This window comes from Leptidea sinapis, chromosome 26 (assembly GCF_905404315.1).
Source record: "Leptidea sinapis chromosome 26, ilLepSina1.1, whole genome shotgun sequence".
Classification (NCBI taxonomy): domain Eukaryota; kingdom Metazoa; phylum Arthropoda; class Insecta; order Lepidoptera; family Pieridae; genus Leptidea; species Leptidea sinapis.
The window spans coordinates 886,492-898,477 of record NC_066290.1 but is presented as its reverse complement, the minus strand read 5'-3'; the positions used below and the strand labels follow the sequence as shown (position 1 = coordinate 898,477).

The 11,986-nt window shown below is 36.2% G+C and overlaps 1 protein-coding gene across 5 annotated transcripts; it reads right to left on the bottom strand.

Annotated features, from left to right (window-relative positions):
- Positions 1–3,339: 3,339 nt before the first annotated feature.
- Positions 3,340–11,019, bottom strand: LOC126972305 (TBC1 domain family member 7). 5 transcript variants are annotated; one of them, XM_050818965.1, is made up of 7 exons: positions 10,956–11,019; positions 9,858–10,073; positions 9,038–9,234; positions 6,030–6,208; positions 5,127–5,222; positions 4,669–4,798; positions 3,340–3,652 (listed from the first exon to the last, which is right to left on the bottom strand). In XM_050818965.1, exons 2-7 carry the CDS (start codon positions 10,042–10,044, stop codon positions 3,545–3,547), a joined length of 897 nt encoding a protein of 298 aa, XP_050674922.1. In that variant the 5' UTR covers positions 10,045–10,073; positions 10,956–11,019; the 3' UTR covers positions 3,340–3,544. The 5 variants fall into 5 exon arrangements, with proteins under 5 accessions (XP_050674922.1, XP_050674921.1, XP_050674920.1 ...); XM_050818964.1 differs by lacking the exon at positions 10,956–11,019 and adding an exon at positions 10,256–10,323; XM_050818963.1 differs by lacking the exon at positions 10,956–11,019 and adding an exon at positions 10,175–10,316.
- Between the last annotated feature and the right edge of the window lie 967 nt (positions 11,020–11,986).

Sequence of the window (11,986 nt, the reverse complement as noted above, 5' to 3'; positions counted from 1 at the left end):
TTGTCGGCGCAGAGCTGTGCAACATAAGTCCACTCTGCCTTGTCTCGGATGAAGATAGGCGGTGGGGGCTTATTTGCAGAAAGTACAGGCGTGCAGCGCGTGGCTTCATAGATGAGGTGATAGAGACCTCGGGCAAGCTAATGTCGAGAGACATTAGAGGGACAGGGGTTGGGGCGGAGAGTACGTTATCCGTGGAGGTGGCTGAGCGCTTGGACTGGCGCTTCTTCCTGGATTGAACCAGTTGGAAAGGTTCTCCAGAGGGACGTCGGGAGGTGTTGACAACGGAGCCAGTGACAGTTCCGTTGTCAGAGTCCTCAGAGGAGGACTGGACTGGACGCTTTCGGCAGCAGAAGGCGGCGTCGGAGAACTCCATGTCCTCGGGAGTAGTTTTGTGAGCGGAGGGCTCATCGGGGGACGCGGGGGAGTTAGCAAGGGGCCGACTTGGAGTGTTGAACACGGAGGAGAGGCTATCGACTAGTGACTGGTCGAAATGGAGATGTGCGGCTTTAAGCAAAGCCACAATCTGGACTACAACGGCGTTGACATGGTCCGCTGATGGAGCCATGCTGATGAAGCCTCCCCGCCGAGGGCAGGGTGCAACGGGGGTTGGAAGTGGCGCGGCTATCCCTAATGGTTATAGCCGCGAACCGTCACCCTTGGGAAAGCCCAAGTGCAATGGGATCGGGTCGTCCGGTTTCTCTCAGGTCAGGAGGCCTGAGAAACGCACCGGGTCAACGTTAGCCGAGTTAGTTGTCACCGTTAGGTATCCTTCAGCTCAACCGCGATTACACGCAACTCACTTACTACAATAAAAATTGCTGTAAACAAGCTGCGGGCCGGAACGAATTCGACGTAACCAGTCGAACTTGGCGCAGTATACCTCGTACCACACGTAGCGGAGCTGCGTAGCGTAGCACTGGGCGTAGCTTGACGGTGTAGCGGGGCGTGAGCACAGGCGCGTGTAGTAGTCTGCTCGGCGCGGGGGCCGAGACAAGAATGTGCATGATTTATTAAATAGTTACACGATATATATACAAAATCCTTAAAACTAGTTACCTAATTACAATCGTTACTTAAAAAATATTTACTAGTTCAGAAAATACACACCAATACTAGAGCTTACATTTTAACCAATAGTAAAACGTTTCATTCAATAAGATTTGAGAATAATATTATGTGTTCTATCACGCTCTATAACTAATGCTATCGCAGTTTGTGTAAACTCGCGTCGAACCTCGATCATACGATGTCAATGAGCATTCCGCACCTACGGCTGTTGCTCATTGATTAAAATTGCATGAATATCGCTATTCATGGACGCCCGAATCCCGACACGTCATTCGAGGTCGCTCGGCCTTGCTGTGCGGTTGTGTAACGCGGAGCATATGACTGATCACGTGAGTATGTCTGCGATCGTCGAGAGAAAGTACGATGCTTGAAACTTCACTGCGATGACTACTGGTGATCTGTATGATTCTATGAGTTGATGTACAGCATTATGAAATGGTTCTTATCAGAGCTAATATTACGTTATACAAAATAAAATGTTCTTATCAGAGCTAATACTACGTTATATAAAATAAAATGTTCTTGTCAGAACGAATCTTTCGGCATACGCTTATTACAGTTATTATGCACGATTACTATTTCTACGATCGATATTATTGGTTGTAGGTACAGCTACAGGACCATAAACACTTGTAAACAAAAACAATTGTTTTCCTTGTAAGTCCTCGTTTATTCCAAAATATAAGTTTCTCAACTTTTGTCGAAAGTAAGGTCTGTGTAAAATAAAATAAAACTACAAATCAAATAATTTTCACTTATCATAATAGATTGTTCCACTAGCTTTCAGATAAATTCACTGAAATCATCGTAACTACAAGCATTATTTTGCTACACGTAAAATAATACGCACTCGCGCGGGCGTTTAAATCGCGCGGTAAATAAGCAATTTTCAACAATTAGAGAGCCGATAGCACAAAAGGGTTAAATGGTGACATATCTCACCTAAAAACCAGCCAGCTATATATATTAACATACTTGGTTATGATCTAGTAGACGAGACATTACGCCTCCATATACAAATGATTTAAGTTTTCTTTAGTGTTAATTCCGCCAATATTTGTTTTTAAAACAATTCGACACGTAGTTCGCCTCTACACGAGGCATCCTCAGGACGTGTTGTCTCGCCAAAATCTGTCCGTGACAGAAAACTTAAATCATTTGTATAATTATGGTTTCCGCGAAGTAACGCCTAATTCAATAAGTTTTCATAACGCCTACATTTTTTTCGAAGTGATCTATAATATAACCGTCAATTTCATTTTCATTTACGAGTACATCATCAGTCAGTGAAGATGGAGCAGTGGTATTAATATTATGCAGTGAAGAAGATCACACCAAAATACTGACGTTTTATCTAGTGTTAATAATATCTTGGATTTCAAAAATGATCCCAAATCCGTTCTCTGCAGTCTCGAGAACCTCGGATACGATATCCATATACCAAGTTGAAATCATAATTTTTCGCGTCAGCCATCTTGGATTAAAAAAAATTATCCCAAATTAGTTCTCTGCACCCTCGAGAACCTGGGAAAGGATATCCATAGCGTTGAAATCATAATTTGACGCGGCGGTCAATAATAGTTTTATAAATAATAACTGGCAACGGCGCCTCTATCGTCTCGTTTTTTGGTTTCATCTAGTTTCAAATCACGATTCTAAAGAAGTTTCACTTCAATAATTCCGTAAGCTTCAGCAATTAGATAAAACAACAGTAAAATATGTGGTCCGATTAAAATGTCGTCAACTATTCACACCCATACATTGACCGATAAACGATGTTGCAACGCTTTTAGCTCTTTTAATAGGATTTTTGTGCATTTTCTCATTACTATAATGTTCAATGGTAGTTAGTAACCCCATCTTGATCGAATTTGTATTCATCAGTCCATATATTTTTTGGTTGTTCTCTTGGACATAAAATCGGTTGGAGTTTTTTGGTCAGTCATGAATTTTATGTCAAGAACAGTAGGTAGGTAGGTATAGGTCTCATGAGGTATTGTAGGTAGGTATAGGTCTCATGAGGTATTGTAGGTAGGTACCTCTTGTTCACGGCAAGGTTTCTTTCTACCGTGGCAGCGGCGCTGACGTATATGGTAACAATTTTCCAGCCAACAGTGATCTCGTCGACGCACGGGAAATTTAGCGTAGATTTTAACGCAAAAATCATGTATGCACTCAAAGCATTTTTTTTCAAATCTTAACGACTTAGCTAAGTTAGCGTAAGCTGAGAAACTTACTTTGGTTAGGAAGTTATAAATAAAAACACAAACAAAATTGTTAAATTAATTATTCAATACTATGTACACATTTACTTAATACAAGTCTCAATGGCCAACCTCTTACTAAGCTAAGCATAATATGTGAGTACCTACTCAAAAGTAAACAGACATTATTATATAATAAAGGGAGCCCTCAGTTTTTGGGCTTTTTTATGCTCCACAGAGAGGTATTAAAACAACGAGCTGGCAAAGACAAATCAATGGGTAGAGTTGATAACGAAGTCGCACAGGTAGTGTGGCTGTGCATAGTATTGCCATAACTCTATCGCTTTATTTGCCACTACTTCTTCACACTGCTCAGGTATCTGTTGACAGAAAAAGTAAGAATTTTATACTAACATGTTCACTGTGACTGTTTCAAATCAAATCAAAATCACTTTATTTATACATTTCATGTAGGTCACGGAAATGAAATTACCGCCACTTCGAAAAGGGTTGAGCTAATGAGAAGAAGTGAAGTTATCAACAAACACAAGAAACAAGATCGACCAGTCAACTCAAGCAACACTCGTTTCTACCCTCACCATGCTTTACTTTATAATGTTCTATTACCGCTAGATTAGTGTACTTTAGTTATTTTCACAGCATCATGACGTACGGTATATTATTATGGGGTCATGCTGCTGACATTGATATAGTGTTTGCACTGCAAAAGAGAGCTGTTCGTGCTATATATTAGCTTGGTTATAGACAGTCTCTCAAAGAAAAATTTAAAGAAATAAATATTATGACTGTTTATTGTCAGTACATTTATGAAAATTTAATATATGTTCACAAACATCGTCACCTTTTTGCTCTTAATAGTGATTTTCATTATTATAACACTAGAAATAAGGGATTGCTTGTAACTAATTCTAGTAGGCTTCATAAGATACATAATAGCTTTAAGGGTAAATGTATACACTTCTACAATAAAGTCCCAGCCACTGTTCAGGCATTATCTATAAATAAATTTAAATGTTTTATAAAAAAATGGCTCTGTCGTAAATCCTATTACTCCACTGCTGAATATCTAAATGATCGGACAGCCTGGGACTAGATTGTGATTATTCTATAGCGATAGAAATGACTGTACAATATTGTATATTTTTATTGAAAAGAGCGCAAAAAATAGAATGCTGGGAGAGTTTCTTGCGCCGCTTCTTCTCTCTCAGAGCGCCATTTGTTTCCGAAGCGGTAGTAGTATCTAGTAGTATAAGAAATGACATCAAAAAGAATTCTAAAGGAATCAATTTTGAGAAAATAAATGCCTTTTATGCCTTTTATTATGAGTTATATACGGTGGTGGATTATTTGCATAAAAATATTTGGAGAGACAAACCTCTGAAACATGTCTGAGGACCTCATCCACATTTATCGCCTTAAGTATATTCCTCCTTAATGTTATTATGAGCATTACAGCAACGAATGATAATATTTTTGGAGCACCACTGCAAACTTTGTCCCATATTCTAAGAATACAAAAACTTGAGATTAATGATATTAATTGCATTCACACACATATAATAATCTATATAATAATAACTTCTATGGCTGGATCAAATTTTGACGATTTCTTTTGAGTGTCCATCACTTGATAAGGTTACATTCATAATTATTAAGCCGATATGTGCTGCAATCAGGTAGAAGGTTTTGTAATTAATTAATATTGTAATGTATCTGTATTGAAATATTACTTGTATCTTTTGTTATATAAGGAATTAATTGGTAAGTATCTCAAAGTTTTAATGAAGCCATATGCATAGAAGGAAATTTTACAGTTAGCTGTTAGATACTCACTTTGTGAGGGATGTGTCGTCTAATACACCTGCAAAGCAGCAGTTAAACCATTTTGTTAGCGGCAACATTTCTATTGCTTTTATATCTAACAGGTGGCTGAAATCAAAAACAGAAATTGTATTATATTTGCTTCAGAAGTTTCAATGGCTAAGTGGATTTAGTCGTGATGATGAAAGCCATCCTGTTCCTGAGTAAGCTGTAAATTGTAATGTGTTAGTTTTTTTTATAATAATAAGGGACGAGACGAGCAGGACATTCAGCTGATGGTAATTGATACGCCATGCCCATTACAATCCAGTGCCGCTCAGGATTCTCAAAAAACCCAAAAATTCTGATCGGCACTACAATTGCGCTCGTCACCTTGAGACATAAGATGTTAAGCCTCATTTGCCCAGTAATTTCTTGAATGACCGAAGCACAGTAATGCTTACACATTACTGCTTCACGGCAGAAAGAGGCGCCGTTGTGGTACCCATAATCTAGCCGGCTTCCTGGGCAAAGGAGCCTCCCACTGGTGGGAAGAACTGTTGCTGTTGTAAGCCAGTTGGCTTGTAGCTCACATTGCTCCCTGATGTGAACAATATGTTTTTTTTTTGGAATAGGAGGACAAACGAGCGTACGGGTCACCTGGTCTTAAGTGATCACCGTCGCCCACATTCTCCTGCAACACCAGAGGAATCACAAGAGCGTTGCCGGCCTTTAAGGAAGGTGTACGCGCTTTTTTTGAAGGTACCCATGTCGTATCGTCCCGGAAACACCGCACAAGGAAGCTCATTCCACAGCTTTGTAGTACGTGATGGTGTGTTACAATGCTTCAGGAAGAAAAAAAAACCAAATGGTGGATTACAAAATCCATTAATTTTAAAAGAATGTTAGTTTTACAAAATTCTCTAAAACACTCACTTGTACAAGTCTGCATCTTCCTTCTCTAACATTGTTTGAAAAGCTTCTCGTAGTTTGGGCAGGTCCTTCTGCATGCTCTTTACAATCTCTGTCAGCCTCTTGCATATCCAGTATACATCCACTTCGCTATCACATAACTTGTACAATGAATTTGCTATTGGGATAAATGTATTAGCTGACTGAAAAAAAAATATTATCATTCTTACATTACAAATAAGTACTTATACATTTGTTATCTTTGAGTACTCGATTTTTAACTGACTTAAAAAAGAACGGACCTATCCTGCATAAGTCTGTCCTTTTTTGTAATTTTTACAAATTATGATAATTACAAAAGTATATTCTAACAGACTGTTACACAAATATACCATTTTTCTGTGACCGATATCTCAATAAAAAATAAGATGTGGCACCTAAATCAATCAGAACACCCCCCTTATTCATGGACAAATTAAGGCAAAATTTAGTAAAATTAAACCCCCAGAAGAAACAAGTTTGAGCGTTCACCGCTTAAAAGTCTCCCTTTGTCGTATCCCCTGGATTCGAGATCACTCCTCTAATTGTCACAGTCTGCATCGGCATAATCAGCGTCTATACATTCAGAGCGACGTTCAGTTGCTTGCAGTTGAAAAAGCTTGGTGTCCTCAGTGAGGAAAGACAGTACTTCACTACAAGTCACTATCTGCATCTATATTAGGCGCAAATTCACATAGAATACTGTTCTCACCTCTGGGCGTGCACTCCCCAGCACCAGCTTTTCCTCTATTTTACCGCATACAACGAAGACTGGCTCAAATTATGAATACAGACATTTTTCTTGTACAAAGTGTCGAAGCCCTATCAAACTTACATACCATTAATGTCGGTGTCCCGCAGGGCAGTGTGCTTGGGCCTACACTCTACTTGCTCTTACATCAGATTTACCTACTCCTGAATATGTAACAATGTTTCACGCAAAGATCAAACGATTGCATACCGTCTTCAAAGAGTTTGGAATTAGATATTGTTCTGGCCCAAAAATTGGAAAATCAAGGCAAATGAATCGAAATTGGTGAACGTGACTTTTACCTTTAAAAGAGTTACATACCCTCTCTCTAATCTTGATATTAGGTAGGTACTGTAAAAAGAATAATCGTTCAATACCTACTCCGTATACGATACTCGCAAGAAAAGTGAGAACATCGGGTCGTTTCGGAAAAATAAATAGTTTTATTAAAATTACCTAGTTTTGTACCGTGCAATATGTTTACCGTTGCGTTAAGTTTCGCGTTGGCAAAAACACATCCTCACTAAAAGGATACAATCAGGCATCAAACAAAGTAAACTGTAATGGCTTATCGTAAGTCACAATTTTCAATTGAAACCAAGGTACTGTTTTTTATAAAGGAACAAAAACAAACAACAAAATTGGCTTAGGCACACAAAACTAGAATAGACGACCAAGCTAACATACTAGCAAAAGCCTTAATGAACAAAAGAACAGTATTAAAAAGACTGAAAAGCAAAATACCTCAAGATCTCGTTACAAGCGAACCAGTTGTTTAAATACGAAGAAAGGGTCTGGTATAGGCCCTTCTCAAAGCAAGCCAATGAATGATGAATCAATGATCAATGTCCCATGAAAGAGATAGGTTAAAATAAAGTGAAGACACAAAAAATATGGTTATAGTTAAAAAGTAGAAATATCGTACATATTATAAATATTTGTAAAAGAATCTACTTTTTGAAGCAAAGCTGTTATGTTATACTGTGTGGGGTAGCCAAGCTAAGCGTCAGATTTTAGAGTTACACAAGAGCGTCAGATTTAGGACCATTACACGATATTTATGTATATGTATACAGAGTGGCATTTCGGAGTGGAATAAAGGTTTCGAAAACTATTTATTTTAAAAGCATTTTTGAATATAATGTTTAATACCATTGTGTTATTCTTATTTCATCACGTAGCGTTTTTACCATGCGTTATTGCATTAAAGTGTTAACTGTGAAAGTAAATTAAGTAAGTAATGGTACACATGAAAATTTATTCCTACCAAGATATATTGTATGCAAACGCTGGTTCGTTGCAGCAACGGAATTTATTAGTTAAAGTCGAAATAATATTGGTAAATTTATTTTTTTGGCAATAAATGAGCACGAGAAGTTGTTCCAGTAAATCCAAAATAATGTTAAGCATCACAGCCTACCCATAATTAGTGTCGTAACACCATACAAAACAACCTGAGTTATAATATTATATTTTGATATTACCCCGATAATAGCACACTGTGTATGTCACCCTAAGATTACACAATACGAGAATGATTTAAAGATCAGACAAATAAAGCAAAATAATAGTAGAATAGAAACTATTATTTTCGATTTGTTAATATTAATCTCGGTAGGTACTGTAAAGATAATAATTGTTCAATACCTACTCTTTTCCCAGTAGACATTAAGTTTTGTCATGAACTGCAATGTAAAGTCATTAGATATAAGTTTCGGATTTTGTTTGTTATCGACAAGTGGTACTTTTGTGTCCTAGGGGTAAAGAAATATCTTTGAATCTTACTCAGAAGCCCCTACGCACAGTAAAAACGAGAGCACTGGGTCGCTTCGGAAAAATAAATAGTTTTTTTCAAAATACCCAGCTGTTGAATACCATTTTTTAATCTTTGCTTATTTCAGACATCCCTAGATGGCACTGTTATTTTTTTTATGTAATGAAATGTGTAACCATTTTTTGCCTGGCTGAATTCCTGATCATTAAATATTATGGTAGAAAAAAATACAGTAAGTACATTACTAAAAGCTGAAGTGAATATATTTGTGGGAAATAGGGATATGGAGATATTACATAGAAAATTTTCATACAGCAGAAAACTGTATTGCCAGGATTTTGTTGCCAAGTTTTACTATTAGAACATATAAATATTATAGTAATGCCAAGATGGATGAATGATCATTGAATACATCTTTCAATCTTCAAACAATTATTACTCATAAAGACAATTAAAATATGAACTAACACAAATATTACTGTCAGGAAAGTTAGGTGGCTTTCTCTCCTCTAACTCTAATAGCCACATGGCAAGAAGGACCTCACTCCGTGGTGTAGTCTTACTGACCCGATCCAACATCTCGGCAGCATACAGGAGGTCATTATACTGATCTGTTCTCTGTTCCATTACATACTCATGAGAATCTGTATACACTGGTAGAATATCTAGAATTGACAAGCTGAATTAATAATTTATATAAAATAGATTAAAAAGTTTACATATTTAAATTAATATTATTTCTTATTTAAATTACGTGTGGCTAGTCAACATAATATTAAAAATATTATTCAGAGGAATCACTGTTGTTAGGGTCATGGTACAATATGGTATTTATGTGATAAAATAGTTTATTCCAGTCACACCAGTACAGCCAGGAAAATAAGATAGATACATAGATCACATTACAGTATAAAGGATAGTGAGTTATTGTTTTGTGTGACAATCCTTGTAGACTACACATCTTTGATTTTAAAAATCTGATGTAATGTAGTCCATAGCATATAATTTTGAGGACTAGGCTGTGATATATTGGAATAGTGTTACTTCATTACATTTTGTCAATATTTATTGAAGGACTACCCATGATGGATATCAAAGAATCTAAGAACCAATCTTATTACCAGTGCAATCTTTAGTAAAAAGTTCTCGCTCTGTTTTACAACCTATATTATGGGCGGTTATTTAATATTTTATAGTTAAACTATAATAACAATTAATATTTACATCAAAGAGTATAATTATTTAAGTTTTTAAGATAGTATTAGTTTCTTATAGAACAGTAACTGACCCAAGAGAACTTTCCACACGAGATTTCTGTATGCAGCAGGTACTGTGAATCGCAAACAGAACTGTTTGAGTTTGACTCTGTCCCATGGCTTCTCTTTCATGAGTATTTCCAGAGATTTCTTTTCTTCAACACCGCGACAGCCGACTTTTTCATAATACGAAGACCGAAAGTTTCTCTCATCAGTCATAGTTTGTGTTGGCAGGAAAAGCCAGAGGTCTTAAATTAAATAAAAAATTTGTGAACTCCTAATTCTAATAATCTTGAGTATTTTTAATACACATAATATAAAAGTGCCATCTTCTGCTTTGGGATCTTACATATGAGTGATAAATGTTAATAACAATAAACTAAATAAACAATAACACTAAGTTTGGGATGGGTAAAATCGAAGTATTTACTTTTCGGATAAAAATAAAAACATCAAACATTTTGTTTAATTTATAACCTGGTAACGAAGACGTTTATGTCAGATCAATAATTTAAATGTGAACAAAGAGTATAATAATATATAAGGAAAAGAGAGCCCTCTCTACGCATTAATTTGTAGCAAGTCGTGCGATCAGGTTAAGAAGATGTGCGGAAAAGTCTCAGCAACGCCAAGTGATCAAGCCGTTCACAGAGACTGGATCCCCGACAATCCGAGTTTTTTTGTGCGAGTGAGCGTACTGTCGTCACAGGGCGACACCGTGACTCTGCCACATCAAAAACCCCTTGTAGTCACTCACAACTCACAAAACAGTAGTTTTATAAGTTTAATCGTAAAAAAATAATTTTTAAAAATTTATTAAATTTATAATTTGTTAAAATTATAATAACATTCCAATAACACAAAAATAGTTGTATTCTAGCCTTGGGTAGGTATTTGCTAAATAAGTGTAACAAAAGTATCGATAAATTATAATTGTGAGGTATTCACTATTAAAGACTTATTTTTTTCGTTATTTGAATGTTCACCAGTTGTAATCACTCATCAGTCATCAGTGATCAGTGTATCGCGAGTCTTCTGGGCGATTAGATTATGTGTTTGCCTTTCGAAGGAATCAAGCTGAAATGGACACTAACAACTCAAATAGTTAGTAAAGTCAAAACTTTACTTACCTACATGTGTAAATTGTGTTTTTAAGTTTGATAATTGTTATTGCTTTTTACGGTTAATTTGACATTTATTTTTTTCTTTGACGTTTGCATTTACGAGTGAGTTTTTTTTTAAATAAAACAAGATACACAATATTGAATTTTAAGTTCAGTTCAGTTATACCGAAATAAAAAGTGTTCGTAAGAATGAACATAGTGAACTTTTATTGCGTCGCAAATAATCAAACAAATCAAAGGTGAAGCCGACGATCCAGAGGTCAATGTACATTGACCGTACAGTAGTGTTCACTGTTAGCACATCTATTTAAAACTTTTCATGGCTAATTTTATCGAACTTTTAATATTAGGCCATCATGCCTAAGAAATTCAGTTTTATCAATTCTTTGTGTAGGAAATAAAATAATAATTATTTACGTGGATTTTATCATTAAAATAACTCCGACCGAAGCTTCTGTTTATTACGAAAGCAGTTTTTTTATACCCTCTTCAACGATGTTTGTAGCACGCATTCTGTCAATTCTATGTCAAATGTCTTAAGGTTACATTAAAAAAGTTTATATTGTCCAAAGCGCTAAGGTTAGATTAGAAATATTTTTTACGGTGTCAGCATCGTCACTAGTATTCTTAAATTTCCCCCCCAATTTTCTTAATTTTTTCTTTTATATAAACCTTCTCCTGACAATATCAAACACAACAAAAAAAGAATTAGCAAAATGGGCCGTTCACGCGTGATGGCGTGACCAAGGGAAATAGGGATTTATTTTTATATATATTATATAAGTAGATTTCAAAGTTGACATCTTCTAGATCTAGAAAAAAAGTTTTAGCTGTTGTGGACAATGATATTATAGTATTAAAAGAGGTAGATATGTCACTGGCGCGCCGATTATCAATCCCCTAAATGGAGTCAATTGGTACCTTTGGTCGTAGTCGCTCTCTCGATACGAAAACGGTACACACGCGTTTGTTGTTGACATAATTGCTTACAATGTGATATAGGTACAACCATGGTACAACATTAAAATGCCGTCTTG

What these genes read in the sequence shown, in the direction of transcription:
- LOC126972305 (XM_050818965.1), bottom strand. Translation starts at nt 10,044, where the DNA reads ATGACTGATGAGAGAAACTTTCGGTCTTCGTATTATGAAAAAGTCGGC. An exon ending in GAAGATGCAGACTTGTACAA is followed by an intron (nt 5,223 to 6,029) that starts GTGAGTGTTTTA and finishes TTTTGATTTCAG; the next exon opens with CCACCTGTTAGATATAAAAG. An exon ending in GACGACACATCCCTCACAAA is followed by an intron (nt 4,799 to 5,126) that starts GTGAGTATCTAA and finishes TTGTATTCTTAG; the next exon opens with AATATGGGACAAAGTTTGCA.